General features: G+C 41.1%; 2 protein-coding genes across 20 annotated transcripts in view; both read right to left on the bottom strand.

Annotated features, from left to right (window-relative positions):
* The window catches only part of NEK5 (NIMA related kinase 5), a 62,962-nt gene extending 62,790 nt beyond the window's left edge, over window positions 1–172 (bottom strand). For 10 of the 14 annotated variants that reach the window (XR_011528050.1, XR_011528049.1, XR_011528052.1 and 7 more), the window contains exon 1: window positions 23–172. The gene's annotated coding sequence lies outside the window, so the exon portion shown is untranslated. The remainder of the gene's footprint in view (window positions 1–22) is intronic. The other 4 variants (XM_070578798.1, XM_070578801.1, XM_070578797.1 and 1 more) reach the window with 4 other exon arrangements.
* A 3,352-nt stretch (window positions 173–3,524) lies between these two features.
* Window positions 3,525–24,774, bottom strand: NEK3 (NIMA related kinase 3). 6 transcript variants are annotated; one of them, XM_008539974.2, is made up of 16 exons: window positions 24,634–24,774; window positions 21,514–21,687; window positions 20,156–20,249; window positions 19,970–20,067; window positions 18,688–18,771; window positions 18,063–18,130; window positions 17,883–17,969; window positions 15,683–15,737; window positions 12,981–13,181; window positions 12,506–12,578; window positions 10,484–10,530; window positions 7,685–7,787; window positions 7,009–7,152; window positions 6,365–6,499; window positions 4,564–4,690; window positions 3,525–4,093 (listed from the first exon to the last, which is right to left on the bottom strand). In XM_008539974.2, the coding sequence occupies exons 2-16, from the start codon at window positions 21,628–21,630 to the stop codon at window positions 4,009–4,011; spliced, it is 1,518 nt and encodes a 505-aa protein (XP_008538196.1). In that variant the 5' UTR covers window positions 21,631–21,687; window positions 24,634–24,774; the 3' UTR covers window positions 3,525–4,008. The 6 variants fall into 6 exon arrangements, with proteins under 6 accessions (XP_008538196.1, XP_008538194.1, XP_070434908.1 ...); XM_008539972.2 differs by having other exon boundaries at window positions 10,484–10,533; window positions 24,634–24,697; XM_070578807.1 differs by having other exon boundaries at window positions 10,484–10,533; window positions 21,382–21,687; window positions 24,634–24,657.
* Window positions 24,775–27,844: the final 3,070 nt, after the last annotated feature.

The following is a 27,844-nucleotide window of genomic DNA, read 5'->3' as shown; positions in this document are numbered from 1 at the left end:
GGGCGGCGTGCCCGCAGCATACCTGCTCCGCCGGCTCCGCGGGGCGAGAGAGGCGTCCCGGCTGGATCCGGGTTCCTGGGGCTGCCGCGCCTCCGGGCGGCCGGGGCGGCGCCGCGCGAGGGAAGGCGGGCGGGGCGGCGAGAGGACCGGTCTACCTCGTCCACCAGGAAGAGGGGTCAGAGGCGAGGGAGTTTGGACACGTGACTGCTTCTTCCCGTTGCCTTAAGTCTAGACTCCTGTGCATAGCACTCAACAAGCACACCGCTTCTCGTTCTTGTTTACGGTGTGCCAGATGCTTTGCATACATCTCTATTTTTTGCACCAACCCAGCAAGGTAGTAGTCTCCCAGTTTTACAAATGAGCTAAACTGAGACAGGAAGAGTTTCTTGTGCACGGCTTCAAATACTTCAATAGATGGAGACTGGAACGGAATCTTGTTCTTTTGACAGAAGCTGGCAGCCTCCCATAGGATCCTCTTACAAAACTGGCCACTCTCCAGTGGTCTGGAAACGCGCTTCTCTCGCCCTCTCCACGCCCCGTTCCCCATCAAACTGCTATCTAAAACGTTTCACTACATGTTTGCGTAGTTAAAAGGGTAATTTTCAGCAATTATAAATATTGACACAAAACATATCCAAAGGAATCTAAATACCATGGCAATTTGAAACCCACCATCATCCTTTTTTTTTTTTAAAGTAAGCTCTTCTTTAAGAATCAGGAAGTTTACATCATTCCTTTCTCTCCTTGAACCACTATCTCCATAAGTAATGTTCTTCCTGCTTCAGAGTCTGATTGATCATCCAACTGTATAAATGGAACTTAATTTATATTTCCTAATCACAGGCTTTTATTTTTTGATTAAAAATAAATACTAGTACACAACTGATCAAAATAAAATATATCACAACATTGATACTTATTAAATATAAAAAGTAAAGTTGTATTGGCCATTCATCTGTTTGTTTTTGGTGAGGAAGATTGGCCCAGAGCTAACATCTGTTGCCAGTCTTCCTCTTTTTGCTAAAGGAAGATTATCCCTGAGCTAACATCTGTGCCCATCTTCCTCTGTTGTGTATGCGGGACGCCTCCACAGCATGGCTTGATAAGTGGTGTGGAGGTCCACGCCAGGAGCCAAGCCTGTGAACCCTGGGCCACCAACCCAGGGCAGCCAACCCTGGGCAGCTGAAGTGGCGCATGAACCACCAGCCCACTGGGCCACCCCACCATTCATCTCTTAAAGACCTTAATGAGCTTTCCTCTTCCTCCCCCTCATTAGTTCAATTGGTATCCATAGATAAGTGCTAACCTTTGCTGGAATAGACAAGGTTCAACACTGACTCTCTTCTGTTTTTCTTTATCTCTGTTTTAAAGCTGTAAGTGCTGTGAAACCTCATTCATAGAAGTAAATAGGAATTGGAAGTTTTGTTAAACCTGTCCCTCAATTCTTGCCTAATTGTACTTCAAGAATCCCTATAGTAATCTATCACTACAAATGGTTTCTAATCATCCATCAGAGTCTCTTGAAATTTCACTAAAAGCAAAACTCTGCAAACCATTTGACTTTCAAAAGGATTTCTCATCCAATCAAGACTCATTCAGTCTCTCAATAACTGTACATAATTCCCAGTTCCCTTTGTTTGATGGCTTGGAAATGTTTACACCCTGGGGCAGTGCTAAGATTTGAGAGGACTAAAAGATATAGAATACAGTAATTATGGAAACTGAATATCTAGAAATCACTTTAAAACTATCCCTGCCTACCTCAACTCTTGAAAAGTCTTCAAAAAAGTGGTAAAAAAAAAAAAAAAAGGAGCTAACATAAGCAACTTTGGGAAACAGAGGTTTGGCTGGAAACTGTAAGGGTAATGACAACAGGAACAATACATGAGCTCTGTGGTTGGGGATTGTTTCGCACAGTGGTATGCGTTAATAATTTGGAAACTGCTTTACGTGCATAACATGCATACTGGAGTTGAACACCTAAGTAGTGGACAGTAGATGGTGCACACCAAGTTTCTCCATCAGTGAGAGAAGCTACAGAAAAGCAGGAGGGGAAGCTAGAATGAACCCCGTGGTACTGGATTAGAGTCCAAGACATCTGTATGAATCCATGCTTAGCTTAATATACACAGCGATGGAGACATAGAGAAATGACTACAGATATGTGTGTATACCCAGGATAGTATACAGACATGTGTTTCCTAGCTCTGTCTGCTGACAGGGCCTAGAAGCAGTGACATCCCAGTAGCAATAAGCACACCCAGTACCCAGATCCTGGTTTCCAAACCAATGAAAGGAACCAGGGCCCCTTGGAGAACTGGCTGATTCTGGGGCTGGGCAGAAAGGTACAAGATGAGCCTAGACCACCTTCTTGTAGTGCCAGAAAGCAAGGAGGTGCTCAGAACACAGAAGGATGAGGGCATGTCAAAAGGACACAGGAGCCAACCTGAAACGACTCCCAGTGGCCAAAGCTAGAATAACCTGAGCAACAAAACAACCAGCATAGTATTGGATTATGCTCCCCTTTGGAGGTGGAGCTTAATCACTCTCCACTTGAGTACGGGCTGGACTCAGCGGCTCTCTTAGAGTAAACAGAGCATGGAAATGGAAGACTAGTGACTTTACAGTGGAGAACTGGGTAGACATGGCCTTCACCAAGTGATCCCGTCATGCTGCGATCACATACTCTCTGATACGATGCGACGGGAAGGGCACTTCACTTCTGTGGTATTCTTCCCCAAACCCCTTAAGCTCAGTCTCATCACGAGAAAAAAAAAACCAAACTGAGGGACATTCTACAAAATACTTAACCAGTACTCCTCAAAATGTCAAGCTCCTGAAGAATAAGGACAGACTGGGAGACTGTCAGAGACCAGAGGAGACTGAGGATGACCAAATGACTAAGCGTGAATAAAGTGTGTGGGGCTAACAGTCCATACTACGGTTTTTGTATGTTAAGACAAAAAAACTGCTTAAATCTTTAAAAGATGTTTGTACGCCATATTTCAGCAGATCCTTAGTAATGATCCCACCGTAGGTTCACAAACATTTCCCCCTATTCTTCAGTTGAGCATTGGTCCCTATACCAGGTCAGGCTTAGGCTGTTTCCACACTTGCCCCTGTGGGATCCCCTGAGAGGAGCCAATTTTTTCTTTAGCAAAGTATTCCCACCTCCCTAAAGCATCACAGTATTAAATGACAGGACCCAGCACAGGTGTGTCATGGTGACCCACACATGCTGGGATCCCCCTGCCTATTAGTATTAGTTCCACAACTCTGTCTAGTTTCTGATACTTCCCATATCGACGACTCATCTTTGGCCCTATTTCTTTCTTGTGTACAGGACTGCCAACCTCTAACAAGATCTGTAGCCCACCGCATCCTTCCCATGGCTGATCCTCCAACCTGGGCTCTTTCGTGCATCCTGTGAGGGGCTATATTGAAGGACGGCTGGTGGCTGCTGAAGATCAGTGAAGATCAACGATCACGACCCAGAAATAGGTCTTATTGAAAAACTGCACACATTATTATAATTAAATATATTTAGATCCTCAAACCTTTAGGAAATGTAAAAAGAGTTATATAATAATAGACACAAACCGTAACAATGCAAATAAGAACATTACAGGCTGCTGTAATGGTCCATGGTCAGCATCCCTGTGAGGTAGGCGTTCTTCTCATTTTATAGTGAGGAGATTCGGGCTCAAGGGGGTTAAGTAATTTCCCACAATCACACAAACATAAGTGGCAGCATCCAATTTCTGGTCTATCTGACCGAAAAGCCCAAAGCTCATTCTCATTATGCTATGCCTCCTCCTTTAAGTTCAAAAACTCACAGTTCTAGATTTTTTACCTCATGATACTAATCAGGAACAATTATAAATATTCAGTTTCTCCCTCTTCATTCTATTTCCAAAGGAAAATATACATTTCGTGATCTATTTATCCAAACATTAATTTCTCATCTGAAGCAACTGCTCAGGGTGACTAAGCACACTGCCTCGGGCATTATCCATCAGACACTCCCTGCCAGCCAGTTCGCTGCTTCAGTTCTGACACCCAGTCAAGGTTGTCGTCTTCTTCCTCAAAGTCCCTGTGAAAACACAATTTGGATATTAAGCCTCCGTATTAGGGGCACATCAAGTATTTGCTGATGGGTTCAAAGCAGAAGGCCAACATAACAACATTTACATTATTGAAAAATGAGCTCCATAAAGCATTCGAACAAAGAAAAACCTGTTACCTCTTCCAAAAGATCACTTCCTTCACTGTTTCTACAAGTTTTCAATATAAGATCTAGTATATTCAAAAATAATATGTCCAAGCTGAAAGACTATAAATACGTGGCTCAGTAAGGAATTCTGTGATAATACTGTAACACATTACCCACCCCAGACAAAAGATCAAGATATAAATATTCATTTATGACGTAAAGTAATATAACCACCTCCTAGTAAACCAGAAATTAAGGTATAATTTAAATCTCACACACACACACACACACACACACACACACACACACACAGACCCCAACCAAAGCTTTCTAGGTATATCACAACGTACGTGTCCTCCTCATCCAGCGTAGGTTCAAGTCTCTCTGGATCCAAAATGACAGAATCGTGACCTCCATCGACATTGTCTGATGCTTCTGTTTCTTCAGACAGGGGACCTTTCAAGAATCCCTGTGAACCTTCAGAGGAACAGTAACAGAAATTATACTAATTTAAACAGTATTTACTTATTTCATGCACGTTGGACTAAAATCTTTCAAAAGCTTGCTGTCTAATTGAGGACAATGCCATGTTCTAGATTTCTTTTGTAGTGCCTCCCCATATCACCCAGCAGGATTTCTGGCATGAAACAGGCCCAGTAAGCATCAGTATGTATATTAAATTTTAAAATAGTACCTTCTTCAAAAGAAAAAATTCAGAAAACTACAATTAAAACCCCCAACTATAAGAATCTATATTAAAGCATTAAAAGTTATCTTTGAATAGTCGGACTACAGTCAATTTTTTTTGCCTTTGAGCGTCTCCTGTTCCCAGGTTTTCCCAATGGAGGAGAATAAAATTAGGAAATTAAAGAAAGATTACATGCAGGCTTTTAAAAAATTTTGCAGATGGTAATTACTTTTGGATGTTTGCTTATGAAACAATAACCTAACAATGTGGACTAAATCTTTATAAAAAGCCTTTCAAAACAGAGTTAGGATATATTTTTTAAACAGTGACTTTTATGAAATGACAAAACCTCATCATTGGACCAGAAATGAAATCCAGGACCTACAATTGCTAGAGCAAAATTCACAACCATTAGCCTTCCTCAAACCTTCCTCCTGCAAACCACCTGTCCTGGGGGCTCCTAGAAGAGGCTGCACACAGCTCTATCAGAACACGTGGTCCACAGCTAAAACTCGCTACCTGTGTTCTGGTCTCCCAGATGAAAAACTCCTTCCGGGAAGAAATTGTGCTTTATTCTTTTTCTTTTTTTATCTTAACCTAGCATATATTAGGCGCTCAATAAATTCTGACCAAATAAACAAATACAGCTAAATCTGTTACAATAAATACAGCCGAGACTTGCCATCCCATTATATGCTCTACCTGCTATAATTTATCTTAGATCTGAACCTAATAAGATGGCTTTAGTAACTAACTGAATTATCAAAATTATACACACATGTACACACACACAAACATACAGACCCTTAATGTAGTCCTTCGGCCTCGATTCCTAAGGATAGTATTATAAACAGTTACTTTGTACAATTTTAGTGAAAATGTCTGCAGAAACAATTAAAAAAATCAAATCCTAATTGTTCATCTTTTTTGAGCTCTTTTCAATAAAAGAGAATTCAAGTATATGCAGAAGAAATCCTGAAGTGTTTCTAAGTTATGACGATGAAGTCTGAGCTGTAAAGTCACTGAAGCAATGCTGTATTTGATGGTAAAAACAGGCTCCTCTTCAAACAGTCACATGATCATTAAAATAAGCAAACAAACGAGCAAACAGAAGTAATGAAGTGATATGGGAAATTTTAATTACAGCTTAAAACTGGCTAGAAAAGATTCAAGAAAACCTAAAAATATAATGCTATGAATTATTTCATAACTTTAAAATCGAAGAGTTTCTGGGAGGGAGGAATGGAGAGTTGTTATTTAACAGGTACAGAGTGTCAGATTTGGAAGATGGGAAAAGTTCTGGAGGTGGATGGTGGTGATGGCTGTACAAGGTGAATGTAGTTAATGCCCCTGAAGTGGACACTTAAAAATGGTTAAAATGGTAAATTTTATGTTATATATCTTTTACCACAATTTTTTAAAAATCAAAGCATTTCCACAGTTATGTAATAGACCAAAATCACCTGGTCTATAGATCGTGTATGTCTGAAACGCCAAGCACAGATCAGCATTCTTAAGGATGTTCAGCAAGGTTTCTGGAGTCTCTTTGAGCCACTGCTTACGGGTACTATTTTCACTGTACTTTATTGCAGACCCACCTAGTTGTGAAAAGATGAAAATTAGTGCCAAATAAAAAAGATTTTCAGCAGCTATCTTCCAGATCATATTTCACAGTTAGTTGTATTTTACTCTCTAATAAAATCTATTCCATTCCCCTGTATGAGCAACACTCTGATGTGGGACATCAAATATCTTTCAAAGTGACATTTAGGGGCCGGCCCAGTGATGCAGTGGTTAAGTTTACACATTCCGCTTCAGTGGCCCAGGGTCCACCGGTTCGGATCCCAGGTGGGGACATGGCACCTCTTGTCAAGCCATGCTGTGGCAGACGTCCCATATATAAAGTAGAAGAAGAGGAGCATGGATGTGCATTCAGGGCCAGTCTTCCTCAGCAAAAAGAGGAGGATTGGCAGCAGATGTTAGTTCAGGGCTAATCTTGCTCAAAAAAAAAAAGTGACATTTAAAAAAAACCAAAAAAATCTCTAGCCCTTGAGACTATTAGAAAATGTTCTGCACTAAAATAGTAAGACTCAATCTGACTACTAACCTTGATCGTCCTCAGCTGTTAAACTGGAGGTGAGTATGGATGCATTTTCCAATGCTGTCAGAGCTGAACTGGAGACATTTTTCTCCCACTGTCGCCTGAGAGGACTCAGTGAATTGGCTTTCCTCAGATGGACTGATTTATTATCTGATTTTAAAATGTAAAAAAACCATATTATTTTATTTATTCATCTCTGTTTATACATATTAAAGACAGCTGATAGTTGGTGAACAATACAGAAGTATTTCTTTTGTCTTTCAAACTTAGATCTAGAAACAACATTCTTTTATGTCTAAGTAGTAAAGGAAATGAAAAAAAATCCAAATGAAAAGGTAAATCTAATCACTAAAGTGAAATTTAAGAACAATATGTATAAACTTACATATTACACAACATACAGGAACAAAGCCCCGAGAGGATTTAGATACACACTGTATGCCATGCTTTTTATGGTGGACAGCGCAACAAATACTATTTTTTCCAGAAGCTCTTATTAATAAACACTAGTCTTTTTTTATGGGTAAATAAAATATTCCTGTACCACTAAATTGGATAAGCAAACAAAAATCTGCCTGTGCACTTGCTCACAACACCTACCACCTAGCCAGGTGAAGACTGGCCTCCCTTTTGCACTCCCCCAGTCCCCTCTTGCACAGAGAGCAGAATGTGAATAACCTACCTTTCCCTTCTCTGTTTACTCTCCTCTGTGCACTTTCAACCAAATTTTGATTAACGCTTTCTAAATCAGCGTGGCTATACTTTCCACCTTGTTCTTCCCCTTGCTGTAAAAGAGATTTAAAAACACAGATTAAACATGCTTGAATTGCTACAAAAAGGTAAACAAGTATGCTAAATCAGCTGTTTTAATTTTAAATAAAGATTAATGAATTTAAAAACATTAATAACCATATAACCCCAGACATACATGTATAGCAATAGTCATATACATCATATATGCCTATGTATATTAAAAGCCACATACATACATATATGTATATTAGGTCATATACATTACTAGCCATTAATATCAATCATTGCAACTATGAAGAGGATATATAAAAATGACAGGTATTTGAGAGGTCTTTTTAGAGGAAATGAATAATGAGAAATTTCAGTATGGGTTTGCTATATTGGGCTTTTCATGCTGGAAAGATCAAAATAAGACAGTTTATAAAGCTGCTATACCTGGTCAAAATGTTCCAACTTAATTATTTTTCCCAATTAACCTCTTGATTTCACAGAGTATAGTAACATGCTATCTAGTCTTTACTAAATCTGCATATATTTGGAGGAGGAATACGTATCCAGGGCCTAGACAGTCTCCAGCACATAGGTTCTCAATGCTTTGTTGAGTGAATAAATAAACAGTAGGCTGCAGGTGGCACATTGTTTTCTTATTTCTATACGATGGCTCTCAAACCTCTCTCTCCACACTTCTAGGGGCCAAGATTTCAAAGGTCCTCCCACAGTCAAAGTCATCAGAATCTTGGAGGGGTGGTGGTGATGAGCAGTTTTTAAGAGGCCCCAGGCGATTCCAATCTTTCATCCCCACTGAGAGCCACCGCTCTCCAGCAGCCTCCACAGCACTCCTGGCCCCGCGCCACCCAGCTCTGCCTTCACGCCCATCACACCTTGCTCACCTGCCCAGGACCCTCTCCTATCTCAACTCTTCTGTTACCTGACTTACTTTCTAGGTCTTTCTCCATTCTGTTTACATATCACACTCACAACCTTCTCATTTTGCTGAAACACACTGACATTTCCACTACAGGTGGTATTAAAGTTGAAGTGGTGGCTGACTGGGGCAGGAGTCAGGATGGTCTGCAAAGGGCCACAAGGACACTTTATAGGGGGATGAGATTTCTCTATCTTGATTGTGGTGGTGGTTATATGACTGTATGAAATTACCAAAATTCATCAAACTGTATGCCTACAAATGGGTAAATTTTATTGCATGCAAATCAATAAAGCTGGGAAAAAGTAGATACTACCTTGCAAAGAAAAAAAGGCACATGGGCAGGACATACTCCATTTGTAACAACATAATGATGGGATGTTGTTATTTATTTACAACCTGAGATTCATTAAAAAATTTACAAGTTTCACTGCTAGTACATTCCATAAATAGAATATTTTGGTTTTGGTATAATATCTTTTCCTTTTTGAGCTAAAAAGTTGATTAAAATGTGGAAGAAAGAAAAAGTCATCAATCATCAATAGGACACAAGTTACTGGGGTGGGTGTGACAACAGTGGAAGTGGATCGGCTGTCACTATTCACGACTTTATTGCTGCTTTAGTGTAAAAGAGCTCCCAGCCACACAGGGCAAAACAGAATGAACAGGACCTTGAATGCCAGGCTGAAAAACGTCGACTTGATTCATGGGATAATGGGGAGGCAATAAAAGTTTTTGAGCAGGAGCCAGCCTGGTGGTGCAGCGGTTAAGTGTGCACGTGCCGCTTCGGCGGCCCGGGGTTCACTGGTTTGGATCCCAGGTGCAGACACGGCACCACTCATCAAGCCATGCTATGGCAGGCGTCCCACATATAAAGTAGAGGAAGATGGGCATGGATGTTAGCTCAGGGCCAGTCTTCCTCAGCAAAAAGAGGAGGATTGGCAGCAGATGTTAGCTCAGGGCTGATCTTTCTCAAAAAAAAAAAGTTTTTGAGCAGAAAAATGCCAAGATCAAAATAGTGATCTAAATATTATCTAGCCATAAAAAGGAAGGAAATTCTGATACAGGCTTTAACATGGATGAACCTTGAAATACTATGCTAAGTGAAAGAAGCCAGATACAAAAGGACAAATATTGTATGATTCCACTTATATAAAATATTTAGAATAGGCAAATTCATAGAGACAGAAGGCAGAATAGAGGTTACCAGGGGCTGGGGTGGGGGTTGGGGAGGAATGGGGAGTTATTGTTTAACAGGTATAGAGTTTCCGTTTGGGGTGATGAAAAAGTACTGAAAACAGATAGTGGTAATGGTTACACAATATGGTGAATGTAATTAACGCCACTGAAATGTATGCTTAAAAATGTCTAAAATGTTTATGTTATATATATATACATACCTAACATATTATATTATGTTATACATATAACATATACATACATGTTGTATATATAACATATATTTCATATATATATATATTTTTTTACCACAATAAAAAAAGCCAAAAGCCAGACTAAAACAAGACTTTGATGACTGTAAGTTGGACAACATTCTCTCAGATCTATATTGAAACCACTTGTCATTAATAATTAAAAATGGAAAACACAAAATAAATGGTCATCTAAAGTAGCTCAGCTGGCAGTGCAGGACGACAGCTACCTACCAATGACTTCATGTGGCAAGAGATGAAAAACTACTGGACTGGAGGGACCAGGCCACAGTCTCCAAGTACCCCACAGCACCCAATGGCACCCGGTACCCAGTGGATGGTTGTTTCATAAACTTAATTTTACAGCCCTTACCACTGTGCTTGCTTCATTTTCCAAAGGTATCCTGCTTCTGCTGGGGTCTGCTTAAAGAGAAAAGAGAAGGTAGAAAGAGACAGCACCGAAAGGCTCTAAATATGATTCGCATAATGCTTCAAAGACAAATGAATTAAAGTCAAAGAACCAAAGTATTAGCCTGAATAGTGACGTCAAGCTTCACTCACCTAGAAATAGACCTCAGCTGTTACAAGAGGCTATTCCTGCTGTTTTATTCCTAACGTTAGCATCTGAAAGTTAAGACAGCTCTATTCACTCATGCCAGCCCATTTAGGCACTAGGAGGTAAGACACTGCATACTCGGAAGGTCATTATTACTTGAGCACAAGCCAGCCACTGAGTCTGTGCTTTTCCTGACAGCTATTACAGCAGGTGGAATAGGTTTCCCTCACAGGAAGCGAGCTGCTCATTCCCTCACAAGGCACCAGCAGCAGTTGGGAGAATCGGCAACCAGCGCCTTTCGTAAGGATGGCTCCTGCCTGACTTTCCTCTGGCAGAGCCCTACAGTCCATGCTCCTCATTCATCAACAATTTAAAAAAATTGCTTTGATCATCCATGATGACAGGCACTGAGGATACAACAGTGAGCAAATTAGACATGGTCCTGCCCTCACACAGCTTTCACTGTTCTGGCCTCGCTCTCCACAGACTAGATGGAGATGCCACCAGACACATGGTCCCAAAACGGTGGCACTTCTTCACTGATTTATTCCTCTCTTTTTTAAAAATTGTAAAACTACACTTTTCTAAATTATCTTGAAACTTTTCTTAGACTGTTTTTGTTGTTGTTGTCCAGCATTTTAAAACTAATTTCCCACTACCCTGGGATGTGAAAAAAAGCTAGAAAACAGTACCTGAAGTAAAATTAACACTAAAAAAACTTGCTGAAACAAAAGTAACTGGCTACCTCCTAAGTAATGGAGAAAAGGCTGAATTATAAGACCGAAGGGTGTACATCACTAGAACGGTTTATTTCCTTACAAAAACAACACTTAAAATTTAACTTTAAGAAAACAGTACTGGGGCCGGCCCCGTGGCCGAGTGGTTAAATTCGCACGCTCCGCTTCGGCAGCCCAGGGTTTTGTCGGTTCGAGGTTCGAATTCTGAGAGCGGACATGGCACCGCTCATCAGGCCATGCTGAGGTGGCGTCCCACATGCCACAACTAGAAGTACCCACAACTAAAAACACACAACTAGGTACTGGGGGGCCTTGGGGAGAAAAAGGAAAAATAAAATCTTTAAAAAGAAAACACTACAGCTTTTGAAACGTTTCTTTTGTAGAATATAACACTAAGATAATAAGCAGCAAACAGTGGAGGTTTAGCAACATGTCCCAACAGTGGATGATCCACACTTCTTAACTCTTCTCTTATTTTGTCCATGTCTACTATCTTTGTTGGATCTCTCCAGATGGAAGATCTGCGTCACTGACGACAGATGAAAAGGAACAAAAATAACTTTGAAAAAACTAAGAGATAACAACTTCCAAAGAAACAATAAATTACATACAAAATTTGCTCAGGACAGACTCTAGACGTATGGAAATTTTGTGCAGCTATTATATAGACAGATCCCAACTTCTGAAAAGTCTCTGTTTTTAAAAATTTGTTTATAAGATGATTCTCCAGAAACGTGGGGATATAATTTCCTATAAGATTAACATTATATTTTCATGGTTAGATTCCTAGGCCAGCCCACAGAAGCCTTCTACCAGACCCATCACAAACCAGAGTAAATATGGTACTAATAATGAAACAGAGAATAATTTTTATATCACTAAAATCTCCAAACTAGGCTTTTTTTTGATCCCTGGCAAACTAAATGTGATAAGATCCAGTAAAGAATTATGTCTGGAGTAACAAAAACAAAATTTTGATTTGAGAAGTATCTCAGAAAATCATCTCTAATAACTTGAAAATTATATTTTCCTTTCTTTAAAATTTGAGTTTAAATTACACTTTAAAAGAACACACAAAAAATAAGGTTTCCAAAATTCTTACCCTTTTTTCTTGGTGGACCATGCTTCGATTTTTTGGTTTCCTCTAATATCTGCTCACCATATTCTGTGATGATCTAAAAATTTTAAGTAGAGAATTTAAAGATGTGAAACACATTTTTCTTTAGACTTTGCCAAAATGTCATTTAATTATCAATATTCTTCGCCACAATATTTAAAGTTGAAAAGTAAAACGCCATTTAAAAAACATATGTAATTTAGCCAGACAAATAGACATTTTTATGTGTGTCCAGGAAAAGATCTGGAAGGATATGCAAACTATACCTGTGATCAGACTTGGGGAACAGCATTGTGGAAGGGAGAAGAAGGAAGCGAAGTTCTAACACTCTATTTTTTGTATACACTTCTGCATTATTTGAATTTTTACAAGCATGTATAACATGTAATTGTGTTTAAAAGATAAACTGTTTTACCATACACTCGAAAACTGTTCACAGTCAATCCAACACATGTCATACCTCTGGGGGTAAGCACTTCTGGACGAGCCGGGATAAAGTGCCTCTCGAGAGAAGTGTGGCGGCTGAAGGGCGATGTGAGGGGTTCCTCTTAAACATCTGTTTGACGAGATGCTGAAGCTCATAGGAATAATGAGACGGCAGGGGGCTCATGGACCCCTGACATATTTTGAGGATAAGACTTTTCCAACTATTTGCCTGAAACTAAAAAGTAAAATTGAACTGTAAAAGGAGATACAAGAAAATGGAAATAAGAAAATACCAGCTGAACTGAATTGATATGAATGATTTTAATTTTATAAATGGATCTGCTGCCTGGTCATTTTTCTTCCTAGAGGTGTCCTTCAGATACTATTGTAAAATCAGGAGAAAGGTAAACATAAAGAGTGAAATGCTTCCCCATCTAGAGAGTCTCACATGAATGTCTGCTTTGGGTACTTTATAAGTCACAGTCAAGGGTTTTGCAGATATACATTTTTAATATATTTTAAAAATCAAAGTAATACATACATATGACTTTTCAAAAACTCAAATGATACTAACAGGTTTATAATAAGTGTAGCATTCCTTTGCTTCACTTCTCCCCAGAAATCCTTCTCCCTGGCAATAGGCACTTCAGACATTTCCACTTTTGAACTCCTACTGCAAAATCCTTTTTACCTTTCATTTCATCAAAGTAGTTATTAAAATTTGACAAGTAATAGAGTGGGATACAAAATGACATACCAGAATACATTTAAAACGTTTTCACTGTATAATAAACACACTGGAATTAACATTAGATGTCAGCCCTGGTAACACTTCTCTAAGAACATGTTGGCATTCTGCCTTGGAAGTGCATTACCCTATTAATCAAATAAACAAGTGAAGATATGAGGAAAGAAAAACCAATATATAACAAAGGAAAAAATTCAGGTAATGAAAAATAAGATTGAATCTGCTTTGCCTCAGGCTTTTTAACCATTATACCGAGTTTCTGCATTTCCTGAAGGTTTGAGAACTACTTTGTCCTTAAAGCAGACAAGAGACAACAGACTGTGTGCCAAATATTTAGGGCACTATACTCCTCAATACTTACTCTGACTAGAAAGAATAAGAACACGTATATGTAAGTTTTCAAAAAAGATAAAATAGGGAAATGAAGAATATAATCATAAATATTAGAATTTTAAAAATAATTTTATTTACATCAACAGTGGGTTCTCCACATGGGCTACACGTTAGAAACACCTGTTTTAAAAACACTAACGCCCAGGACACCCTCAGAGATTTTAATTCAATTATAGTCTGGCGTGGTCCTAGGCATCAGCATTTTTTAAAGTTTCCCAAGTTGGTCTAATTACACAGTTGGCATTACAGGCCACTTACATTTAAGGAAGACCTGTCATTAACAGCACATGCCTTCAGCCTGAGTTACTTTCATCTAGCGGTGGTGAAGGATTTTTCTCAAGCATCACTCTCATGAGCTCCACATGTTCTCAAGAACACCTGTAAAAGTGCTTGCTAGAACCAAGTTTCAACTCATGCCCAAAAAACAGAATTTATTTCTATGCAAAGCTAAGACCTAGTAGGAATCAGTGCTATGACTGTTAGTTCTGTGTAACAAACAACTACTGAGCAAGCAGGGCAAGCTATTTAACTTCTTTTTTGTTAAATTATTTCTTAAAAAGCCTTAAAAAATACATAACGGCAAAGTCTATTTTTTCATGATATTTCAGGTAGAGAAGAAACTCACATGATAAATGAAATCTAACTGCAAAAAGATAAGTATAACAATGGTGCAGCTACTCTGGAAAACAGTTTGGCAGTCCCTTAAAAAGCTAAACACACAATTACCATCTGACCCAGCAATTCCACTCCTAGGTATATGCTCAAAAAAAAAGGAAAACAGGGATTCTAACAGATACTTGTACATCAGTGTTCACAGCAACATTATTCACAACAGCCAAAAGGTGGAAACAACCCAAATGTCCATCAACAGGTGAATGGATAAACAAAACATGGTATAAACATGCAATGGAATATTATTCGCTCATATAAAGGAATGAAATTTTGACACATGCTACAACATGGACAAACTTTGAAAATATTAAGCCATGTGAAATAAGCCAGACACAAAAGAAAAATCTGTATAAATGAACTCCACTTACATGAAATATCTAGAATATGTAAATTCATAGAGAGAGAAAGTGGATCAGAGGTTACCAGGAGCTGGGGGGAGAGAAGGATGGGAAGTTATTGAATAATGGGTACAGAGTTTCTGTTTGGGGTGACTGAAAAGTTTTGCAAATAGATAGCAGAGATGGTTGCACAATATTGTAAAGTAATTAATGCCACTGAATTGTACACTTAAAAATGGTTAAAATGGCAGACTTCATGTTTTATGTATTTTACCCTAATTTAAAAAATTAAGAATAGCAAAAAGGAGGGAGAGAGGGAGAGAAGGAAGGGAAGGGAGAGAAAGAAGGAAGGAAGAAAGGAAGGTAGGCAAGCTAAATACAGAACTACAAAAACTAAATAATGGAAATTCCTATTAGCATATGCTACAAAAGTGGCTCAAGGCAAAGATGATAGCAATGGACACAAACGAAAACTTTTATAAAGAATTCTTCCTAGGGAAGCAAACTGCCAAATGGAATTTGGCACATTAAGACTTAACTAGATATGACAAGAGGCTCTTCTTCTGTTTTGCATGCCATACTTACTGGATGCTTAAGAGTACAGAGTTCATACAGAATGCATCCCAAGGACCAGATGTCACTGGAAGCATAAAGAAGCAAGGTAATGACAAGTGGGTTCAGTTATCATATGAAAATATATGTATTTTATAATACAAAAAAAAGAAAAATTAGTTTTAATAAGAATAGACATTACAAGTAATTCCTAGTTATTAAAACATATGGCAATTTTGGTCCAACACTTAAATACTTACTGACAGTAATGCTCACAATAAAACTCTCTGCTCCCCACCCCCCACCTCTCCAAATCAGGGTGGTTGAGGTATCGCTTCACTGGTATTTGGTACAAGAGGGAATCTTAGTGGACTCGGATGATCATAGTTGGAAGAAGGACTTTAGAAGTCATTCAGTGCAACTTTCGCCCAGACCATCTGTGCACCACACCGGGCCCTGGATCACACCTCCTGAGGGAAGCTCTTGGATCACACCTCACCTCGGGCAGTCTGTGTCCCTGTTGGATGGCTCTAAGGGATAGTGTGCTTCCTTATTACAAGCAAAAACGTGTCTTCTTGGAACTCTCTCCACCCACTGTGTTAGCTCTACATCCCAAAACAAAGAGAACAACACTACCCATTCTTCCACAAAACAGTTCTTCAAACATCAGAAAAGAATGCTACAGTTCATCCTATATGCTGTCCTTCTTCATGTTAAGCACCTCCATATTCTCACCACCTAGTTGTCATCCTCCAGACTTTTTCTAGATAATATTCTTTTTATTTTAACTAATGGTTTCTATAAACTGTCTCCCCCAACTTTTAATTTTTTAAAGTTTGGAACCTACAAAAAAGTTGTAAATGCCCACATGCTCCTTCCTAGGGTCCCCAGTTGTTAACATTTGCCTTGTTTTGGGGCTGTTTCCCTCTTCCACATATATCTGAACCTCTTGAAACAAAGGTTGCAGACATCAAACACTTCACCCCCAAACATGTCAGCACATGTCTCCTAAGAGCAAGATAAACACAATACCTCTCCCTCATAAACACAATACCATTATCACACACAGGGTTAAAGAAATTTAACTGTAATTCAGTAATATTATCCAATATTTTGTCCAAACTGAAATCTCCCCCATTGTCCCAGTAAGTCCCTTTACAGCTGTTGTGTCCCCAATTCAGTCAATTTTACTCTTACAAGAACTATTTAGCATGTATCATACCCTTTTCAGAAAGCAACATGGCAGAAGGTAACAAGAGCCTGTAAGTCTTTCTACTTCTAGGAATTCACGCCAAGAATGTGATACAAAACAATGACATATTTATCCACCAAAGGTATATGAGTCACAGCACTGTTCATGATACTGAAAAATGGAAACATAAGGCCAACAACAGAGGAATGATAAGTAAATTTCGGAAGAGACACCGAAGAGCCAAGAGAGCCATATTATGCAACCATTTACAGTATTTATGAAGAGTTTAAATATGGGGTGAAATGAACAGGATATCAAACAAAGTGAAAAAAGCAGGATACCAAGTTATATACAGAGTATATAAACTAGGTTTAGGGGGAAAAAAAATGAATGGATAGAAAAAAACACCAAAACGTTATTAATAGTTGTGAAAAAGTGGGTGATTGCCATTTCCTTTCTTGTATATCTCTGTATCTCCAATCCTCCCCCACCCACCAACTCACAGGCACCCATCAACAGGCACGTATTACTTATATTCAGGAAAAAAATTATGTTTTAAATCATAAGGTCTTCATACTATCTTCTTGTAATCAATTAACCTATCAGTCAACTGTTTATTGTCTAGTCCCATAAATGTTAAAGACATGATCCAGTGGTTCCCAAATTTTGCTGCACATTAGAATCACTCGGTGATTCTGGAAAATTACTGATGCTTGCTTCCCACCCCCAGACATTCTGATTTAATCGTTGGTTGCAACCCGCGCTTTGGGATTTTTAAAAGTGGGAGCAGCAAAGTTTGAGAACCAGTGATATAATTCATACTGTCCTTAGAAATGACTAGCCTTTCTTTCAGCACTTACATTTAGCCCCTCTCAACTCAGATTAAAACAGTTGGAAAACTTTGACTTTCATCTACAAGCCTGGGAATTTAGACTCAACACTGCTTTCAGATATATATTTTTTAAAACCAAACTTCGCTTGACAAGCTATGATGTCTGTCACCAAACACTCATTCTTGCACCAAATATGTCCATCACTTACCTTTTATTGTTATAAGGCATGTTTTCCCAAATTTCCGGGGGCACATAGTAAGGTGTTCCCACATATGTACAAGCAAATGCCATGGGACTAAAACCATAAAAAGGCAAAAAATGATCAGAGAGCATTCCTGAACAATGGATGTTCTGACGACTGTCACTACCAAAGAAGAGACATACATACCTAGAGAGAAGACGGGCAGATCCAAAATCTCCCAGTTTTACTCTTCCATTTTGGGTGAGGAAGATATTCTGCATTAAAAAAGAAGAGCTCAGATTATGTCTTCCATCATTCAAACATTAAGGCAGAGGTCTCCAGAGAAGCTGTCTTTCAAACCCTGCTGATGATGGACATTAAGGGTAGAAATGCTGACAGGTGAGCCCTGGGGTGGAACACAAAAAGACACGATACCCTCTTGAGAGCTACACGTTCCCCTACTTGGGAATTCAGGATGATTGCTTAGAAATCTAACAAGCCAACTTCAGATTGTATCATGAGACCCTGATGGACCAGCTGGGAACCTATGTCAGGGTAAGTCCACATGGCAGGCCCAGGCCTCAATTGTTTTCCATCTGAGAACATGTGGTAATCAGTCACAAAGAGAGCTTGGAACATATTAAGTTATACTACTAAAGAGATTTAATGACTTTTCTCAGGTAGTACCTTATTTGGCTAGTATAAATATTAGGTTCACAAATATTTCTAGATTAAATAAAAATATCCCAAAAGGAAATAGAATAACAGAGAAAAAAGACTGAATGAAATCATTCTGGTTTTCTTCTTAGGCCCAAAAATGTATTCCACTTACCTTGGATTTGATATCTCTGTGTAACACACGTTTCTTGTGAATGTGATTTACTCCAAGGCACATTTGTGTAAACCAATTAAGTATCTGCATGAAAAAAGCATGGAAATCTGCACAATGAAATAACTGGTCCATGCTAACCCAAAACTCCAAACAATCCTCTTTGGACCTTAGTTGACCGGAGTTTTACAAAATCTAAGTACAGAACTCCTAAAAATTACATAGGTCAACTAAGATTCAGAGTGGCCTAGAAAAATTCAGAAAAGCTGTGAATATGTTGCATCATCTTATGTATGATCCAAATAACAATTCATTTTAATAAAACTCCCACTATATTTTTCTTGTATTCAACCAAATAAAAGTATTTCTTAAATACAAACATAAAGGTAGTTCCCCCCTTAGAAAAGAATATGCTACAACTTTTTATAGTGTAATCATTATATCAGATTTTCATCTACTTTTTAAGAATATTTATATGTTAACATTAAAAGATTTCATTAAATTGTCAACAATCCTTTGAGGTTAGCATTTTCTGCTTACAAATCCCCAGTCAATAGTACCCAGGTGCCCAAGGGGCCTATAATTAAATGTCAAACTGATTTTTTTTCTTTTTTGCTATGGAGACTTATCTATTCGAAGCCAAGGTTGATCTCCTTCTATGGAACCCGTATTTTTAACACAACTTCTAAGTAAAATATATTTATACCAATACACTTTCATAACATGTTATACTCTTAAATCAAACTAAGCCCCATTAAAGCAGTTTATTTAAATATTTTCCTCAGTCAATTTATTCCTATAATATTTAGTATGCAATTTTTCATTAAAAAGGCAGTAAGTACTAGACTTAAGGGAATATGCTAAACTTCAGAAGGAAAAAGATTGAGAATAGGTTTTCCCAAGAAACAGAAATGTAGGCCTCCTTCTTCTGATGATCCAGAAATACCAAATAAATCCATCTGCCTTCCAAAATTTCAATACGACAAAAATAAAAAATTTAAATATCCAGTACAAAATATGATGAGTAATATAATTTTGAAATTCTTCTAAATATGGAAGTTTTATTCCTTGATAGTATATAAACATATCTATTTTACTCCCTAAAAACATCTCAGGCAGCCACATCCTGACAACATTAAGCAGTGGCCCAGATACAGAAATAAGTCATTTCTAGCTAGTGTGTCAGATGATCACAAATACCAAAGCTTTTATTTTAACTTACACAAATTTCATGATAAAACTTGCTTTTAAACCTTGAGGGGAACTATGTAAGTCAGTCTCTTACCGTATCTTCAGGAAACAACCTTCCTTTCTGATGTTTAATCTTTTGCATTAGGTCCCCTCCATCACAATATTCCATCACAATATACAGGTGTCCTTCAGCTAAAACAAATGTAAGGCTGTTTAGGAAAGCTGTAGTGGCCATAAATCAAATTCAGAAATGCATGTATTTTGGGGAATTCATATTTACCTTCAAATGATTCTTTGAAGGTGACAATGTTGGGGTGCTTCATTTTGGCTAACAGAACAGCCTCCTTCCTAGAATTCTGTGTCCCAGAGAAAGACTAGAAAAAGATTTAAAATAAGCATAAATGTAATACTTCATTTTAAAACAGATAGCTTTACAGTATTATAGTATGGTTTGTATGATAATCCAATGCTAGATGAAGTTTTGTAGCACTGCACTTTGACCCAACTTAAGTTTATCAAACTCCAAGAGAAAATGTGGTCATTTTTCAGCTATAGCTATATTTTGCATGCTTAAGCTGATCCCTTATACCTTTACAAGTATAGAATGTCAACTATTTCAAACAGCAGCCTAAAATAACCTGACTTGGAGAGCCAGTATGCAATTAATAATATTGTATCCTTAAAGAAAAACGAGGGATTTCACATTTTTACTGTCTGCATCACTTTATCAGTCCAATGGCCCAGCTAAGAAAGAACAGACTGGTGTACTACTGCAGCAAAGATGGACAAATGATTTACAAAGTGAGTTTCCAAAACTGTTTATCCCCTAATTCACTCTATGAGGATGAAATCCTGAATGACCTATCTTACAGCTAAGAAACTGCTATTGATTATGTACCAACACAAGGGTTCTCAACCAGCAGCATCAGCACCAACTGGGAATTTATTAAAAATGCAAATTCCCAGGCCTGCCCAGACCTACTCAACCAGAAACTCAGGGGTGAGGCTCAGCAGCTGATTCTGATGCCCACCTGAGAATGAGTTAATGAGGTAAAAAATGCAGTGGGAAAAAAATACTTAGCACTCTGAGAATTTTATTAAAATGTATTTTTAAAAAATTGATGAAAACAGTACCAAGCAGCCTCCATGGCATGGATTCTTCTATATGACAACTACGGTACCCAATGATAAATAGTGATAAGTCAGCACCTTCCTTATCTTACAGGAAATAAAACCTATAAAGTGATCCACAGAATAGGTTCCCCGATACCAAAGGTTAGCATTTTACGTCTTTGCTCTTCATTGTATTATATTCCTTTTTCATTAATATCACACCTGCATTGCTTTTGGCAAAGACACCCTATACCCTTAGGTGTACAAAATTGGAAATTATTACAAATTATCTACTTTGAAATCAAATAAACAGCAATTACCACCTAAACTTTGACTACTTTTCTCTTTTTCTTAATTACAATATCCTAAAAGCCATATAAAATATGTCAAGACCTTGTAAGGCTAATGAATAAACCGATTACATCTTTTGCACAAAGGAGCAATCCATGTAAAATCTCAGGAACTTATTTTCCTATGCAAATTGCACGTGCACTTTCAACTTGAGCTAACTGCTTTGGCAGTGACCTTGGGAAGCCGTATTTCCTTCATGGCAAACATCCGATTACTGTTTTCCTGCTGAATCAAAAGGGCTCTGCCGAAGGAGCCCTCCCCGATCACTCTCAGGACTGCGTAGCCATCCATGCTGGAGCACCCACACGGCCCGGCTCCACTCACGGGGTCACCGCGGGCTCTCCCAAACTATATTCAAAAACAGGAACATTTGAGAATTACATTTATTTTCAAAAGGCAGAAATAATTCAAAGTAGCTCTGATCACCACGATAGGACACCAAAATTGCTTTAGACACTAAGCACTGAGCACCTGCCCCAGGTTTTATAATCCTGAACAAATCTCTCATGGGCCTTCCATCATGGATGCCCCAAAGCAAATGGGACCACAGACCTCAACAAAGATAGGGTGAGGAGTCCTACAGAAAGAGCTATGCTGGCATACAGCAGAAATATCCAGGAGAGTTAGGAAAATCTGGGAATATTTAAGCTGAAGCCTGAAGGATGAAGGGAGGCTGGCGAGGTAAAGAGGAGGGAAAAGAGTGATCAAGGCAGAGGGAATCACATGTTTAAGAGCAAAAGAGATTGCGTTCAGTTTAAGGAATTGAAAGAGGACTGCAGCAGGCTGGTAAGGCAGACAGGGCCCTATCTGAAGGCCTTTTGAAGTCAAGTTTAGGTTGCTATATTTTATCCTTGGGGTAACTAATGGGCTGTCTCTGAAGGGTTTTAACCAAGAGAGCAATGCAATTATATTTGCATATTAGAAGAGTCATTCACTCTGGCTGCATAGTGAACGGATGGAACAAGGGAGCGTGCAGGAGGGCCAGAGCCTCTGCAATAGAAAAGACAGGGAAATGATGATGGAATGGAATAAGGTGGTGGCGACAGGGATAAAGAAAATGGGAAGGAGATATGTAGAAAGAATTGGCAAGATTTTTGGTGACAGATTTATGGGAGACAAGTAGGGAGAAGGGGGTGTGGTAATCTCCCAGGGTTCTGGCATAAACTGGGTGAATGGTGATACCATTCCCTGAGAGAAAGAAAAGGCACCACAATGCTTGTGTGCATGGTTTTCTGTTTCTTTTATTTTTATGGTGGCAGGAACGTGGGGAAAGGCAGGGAGAAGGTAGACGCGTTCCTTTTGGGATGCATCCACTTGGAGGTGCCCGGGACTAAGAATAAATGTTTAACAGTCTTTGAATTTCGATCTCCTTTCTACACTTCCAGGATGAAGCAGCTAGTTGGACTGCTTAATACATAAAAGACAATGAAGAGAAAGGTCCTAATACTTTGCCTGGTACACAGGAGGCCCTGAATAAACAGTAGCTATTATTATGCATTATCAAAACTTTAGAAAGGTGATAGATTTTTTTCACTACAGGGGGAAAAAAAAAGCACTGGAGTGAATTTACTTGATTTTCAGAAAGCTTACTTGTAGCGTTCTATTTTTTAAAGCTCACACCACAAAGAATTATGAGGCACAGAGGGCATGGCAGGTAAAGCAAAAATCACACACAAAAATCTATAGTATAGCGATCTGCAAAACTTCGTTGGTATTCTTGTTTACCATAGAATGACCAAGCAACTCTAGAAATAATTTCTCCATATAACCAAATCAGATGCTTTGTCTTCAAAAACAATTCTTTTCAAGAACAGTTAGTTTTTTCACTATATTTAGGGACCTGAAGGACAAAAATTCTTGGCCACTATTCTGACTGACTCCCGGTATTACACGATTTAACAAGGAGGCCAGGTTTTTCCCCATTTCTAATCTTTTTTTTCTTCAGAGTCTTTACTCTATGTAATGGACAGTAACTGATAAACAAGAGCCCACCACTGACTTTTCTTAGCTGAAAACCACATTTGGTCTTTTCTCCCCACATTTGCCTCTGTTACTGTTACACGCATAAGATCATTAAAAGACCTGTATATACTCTGAATGTGGCAAAAGTGTCCCTTCGTATGTCTATAGCAATCAAAAACTAACAACGTGATTTGCAAAAGCCGAGAAGCGCCACCACCGGCGAAATACAGGCTAAGTTCAGAAGGTGCGCGCGGTGCCGGCATCGGGCAGGAGCCCAGGCCCCGACTGGCGACCGGCGTTGCACCTGTGCCCCGAGCCCCTGGGCTGGGGGAAGGCTGCGGGCGTGCGGGCGAGCAGCCTGGGGCTGTGGGAGGGCTGCGGGCGCGCGGGGAACGGCCGGGGGCTGCGGGGGGGCTGCGGGCGCGCGGGGAACGGCCGGGGGCTGCGGGGGGGCTGCGGGCGCGCGGGGAACGGCCCGGGGCTGCGGGTGCGCGGGGGGCGGCCCGGGGCTGCTGGGGGCCTGCGGGCGCGCGGGGAACGGCCCGGGGCTGCTGGGGACCTGCGGGCCCGCGGGGGGCGGCCCGGGGCTGTGGCAGGGCTGCGGGCGCGCGGGGAACAGCCCGGGGCTGCGGGCGCGCGGGGAACGGCCCGGGGCTGCGGGTGCGTGGGGGGCGGCCCGGGGCTGCTCGGGGCCTGCGGGCGCGCGGGGAACGGCCCAGGGCTGCTGGGGACCTGCGGGCCCGCGGGGGGCGGCCCGGGGCTGTGGCAGGGCTGCGGGCGCGCGGGGGGCGGCCCGGGGCTGCGGGCGCGCGGGGAACAGCCCGGGGCTGCGGGCGCACGGGGAACGGCCCGGGGCTGCTGGGGGCCTGCGGGCGCGCGGGGAACGGCCCGGGGCTGCGGGTGCGCGGGGGGCGGCCCGGGGCTGCTGGGGGCCTGCGGGCGCGCGGGGAACGGCCCAGGGCTGCTGGGGACCTGCGGGCCCGCGGGGGGCGGCCCGGGGCTGTGGCAGGGCTGCGGGCGCGCGGGGGGCGGCCCGGGGCTGCGGGGTCCTACGGGCGCGCAGGGGGCGGCCCGTAGCTGCGGGGGGCCTACGAGGGCAGCCCGGGGCTGTGGGGTCCTGCGGGCTCGCGGGGAGCGGCCCGGAGCTGCGGGGGGCCTGTGAGGGCGGCCAGGGGCTGTGGGGTCTTGCGGGCGCGCGGGGAGCGGCCCGGGCAGGAGCGGGGCGCAGGTCCTCGAGCGCCGGGAGCGCTTCTTCCACTCGCCCCCGCCCCGCGTCGGCGCCTTCCGCGCCCCCTCCTCCTGAGGCCGCCCGCCCCAGCGGAGGCCGCTCACCCGCGTCCCCGGCGACCTGTCCGCGCCTCCGCCCCTTCGACTGGCGCGTTTCCGCAGGGCGGGCCCGGCCGGTTGTCTCTCTGGTTGCCGGCACGGAAACTTCCCAGGTCTGGCGGGAGGCGCTGTTCTTGGAGTAGTCGGGCCTACGAAGGGCACGTTTTAATACTGCTGTTCCACGTCGCTCTAGAACAATGCCAATAATATTGAGGGAAAGTGTCACCCAGTAACATGAGTTCTGTCTCCAGCTTAAGCAAACAGCCCATGCAGATAAATTTCACAGGCACAGCACTCAGTTTACTAGCTGTGTGACTTTGGGCAAGTGTGGAGGGCAGAACAATGGCCCCTCAGATGTGTCCACATCCTGCTCCCTAGAATTTGTGCCTGTTAGGTTACATGGCAAGGGGGAGTTAGGACTGTAGATAGAATTAGGCTGCTAACCAGCTAACTTTAAAATTTGGAGATTATTTTGGATTATCCTGGTGGGCCCATGTAATCAGGAGGGTCCTTTAAAGTAGACGAGGGGCAGAAGAGGAGCTCAGAGTCAGAGCGAGCTTTGAAGATGTTTGAAGATGGAGGGAAAGGCCGTCAGCCAAGGAAGGCAGGGGGCCTCAGAAGCTGGAGAAGGCCAGGAAACAAATTGCCATCTTGAGCTTCAGAAGAAACACAATCCTGCAGATACCTTGATTTTAGTCCAGTGAGATTTATTCTAGATATCTGACCTCCAGAAGATAATAAATTTTTGTTGTTTTAAGCCACTAAGTTTGTGGTAATTTGTTACAACAGCAATAGGAAGCTAATACAACAGGTAATTCAACCTCTCTGTGTAAAAATATAGTACCCACCTCATAGAATTATTGTGAGGATTAAAATATATAGTTACCTCAATAAAAATATATATATTAGAAATACATGTTAGAATCTATATTAGAATATATATATTAGAATCTATACATAGAACAATTTCTGCTTATACTTGTAAGTTCTGAACATGTTCACGATAACATGTCAGAGTTAATACATGATTATTCTGTAGTATGGTGATAAGAGTAGGGTCTCTGGAGTATAACGATCCAAATAGTCAACATTTGCAACATCTGCACTGCTTGCTTTCTTTGTTCGCAGTAAAAAATACTGGTTTCAATTTAAAAAAACAAAAACAAAACTACTACACATGCCTGTACCCAGAATGTTGCTACAGCTTAAGTTTCCAGGAAGTTCTCCCGCAGATTGAGCACCAGGCTCAGACCTCAATCTCCTTATATTCGTGACAGCATCAGGAGAAGGTGATAAAAAGGCCCAACTCTTTTCGTTCCTGGCACATAGGGACAGTCATGAAGGCGACTCCTTCCCTTGTCTCATCACGGTATTAGCTGGCTAGGGCGGCCGTAACAAAGCACCACACACTGGGTGCCTTAAACAACAGGAATTTATTGTCTCATAGTTCTGGAGGCCAGAAGTCCAAAATAAAGGTGTCAGCGGGACTGGTTCTTTCTGAAGACGGAGGGAGGGACCTGTCCCAGGCCTCTCTCTGGCTTGTAGAATGCCATCTTTTCCCTGTGCCTCTTCACCTCATGTTCCCAGTCATATTGGATTAGGGGCCAGTCTCAAACTAGTGTGGCCTCATCTTAATTAATCATACCCACAATGGCCCTCTTTCTAAATAGGGCCACATGCTGAGGTACTGGGGTTGACACTCCAACAAGTCTTTTTGGGGGTGACACAATTCAACCATTAACAATCGGCAAGCAAGCATAGACTGGTGAGGATGGGGATAGTGAGGACGGATCTGGCCCCTTTTCTCTACAGCTTTTGCCAAGCTGTGGATTCCAGCCAGGGCAGCTTCTGAACTGGGTAATGATTGGAAATAGTAAAATGGTATTATTATAGATAACATACACAAGTTACTGGGGCTAGACACTGTTTTAAGTGAGTTAATACGTGTACAGTGCTTAGAATGGGACTAGATAAGTGTTAGCTATCAACTAATTTAATCTTCAAAATAACTAAAGGTGGGTACAATTATTATCTCTCAGGCACAGAGAGGTTAAGTTATTGGCCTCAGGTCCCACAGCTACTAAGTGGTAGAACTAGAATTAGAACCCAGGCAGTATGGCTCCAGAGTCTGACTGTTATCCACCACACTGCAGTAATGTTAGAGATGTTGCAGTGGTAAACAGCATCAAAAGCTGACTGAGTAACAAAGTCTGACGAGGGCTCACTGGATTTAGGAGCAGGAGGTCATGAGTAATCTTGAAGAGAGTAGTTTCAATGACGTGATGAGAGGAACCAGATTGCAGTCATTGAGGTGGGATGGTCAGAAGAATCAAGGAGTGTAGGATTCTTTCAAGAATCTTAGCCACGAAGGGAAGGAGAGGGGGTGATAAGTAGGGGTGGGGGAAAGCACAAGACGATGGGAGTGTTTTAGTAATGGGGAAATTATAGAAATAGTATATGATGAAGGATAATAAACCAATGGAAGGAAAGAGAGGCTGAAAGCACTGGAGGCAGAAGGGACCAGGAAGGTCTAGTTGAAACTGGAGGAATGGATTTTAGTGCCCAGTAAGAGGATTAGCCTTGGACTAGATGATGGACAGATTTGCTTCTGAGACCAGAGGAGGAAATAAGGATGTGTATGGATGTAGATAATATTAGAGAAGGAGAGGGAATCTTGAGAGCCTCAATTTTCTCTATAAAATAGAAAATTAAGTAATCTATAGAGTATAGGCCTTGGGACAAGTCATGAAAGTTTTTTTATTTTTTTGGCGAGGAAGAGTGGCCCTGAGCCAACACCTGTTGCCAATCTTCATCTTTTTGCTTGAGAAAGATTGTCCCTGAGCTAACATCTGTGCCAAGCTTCTTCTACTTTGTATGTGGGATGCGGCCACAGCCTGGCTTGATGAGTGGCATAGGTCCACGCCCAGGACCCAACCTGTGAACTGCAGGCCACTGAAGCAGAGTGCACTGAACTTAGCCACTATGCCACTGGGCTGGCCCCAAAAGTTTATTTTTTTAAATCAAGATTTTTGTATTAGTTGTATGCAATAAAATTCTGAGTAGTTAAGTTTTTGTTTTTTTGTGAGGAAGATTAGCCCTGAGCTAACATCTGTGCCAATCTTCCTCTATTTTATGTGGGATGCTGCCACACCATGGCTTGATGAGTGGCACTAGGTCCACACTCAGGATGTGAACTGGGAAATCCCGGGCAAAAGAG

This window comes from Equus przewalskii, chromosome 16 (assembly GCF_037783145.1).
Source record: "Equus przewalskii isolate Varuska chromosome 16, EquPr2, whole genome shotgun sequence".
In the NCBI taxonomy this organism is placed as follows: Eukaryota; Metazoa; Chordata; class Mammalia; order Perissodactyla; family Equidae; genus Equus; species Equus przewalskii.
This window is presented reverse-complemented; position numbering and strand designations above follow the sequence as displayed.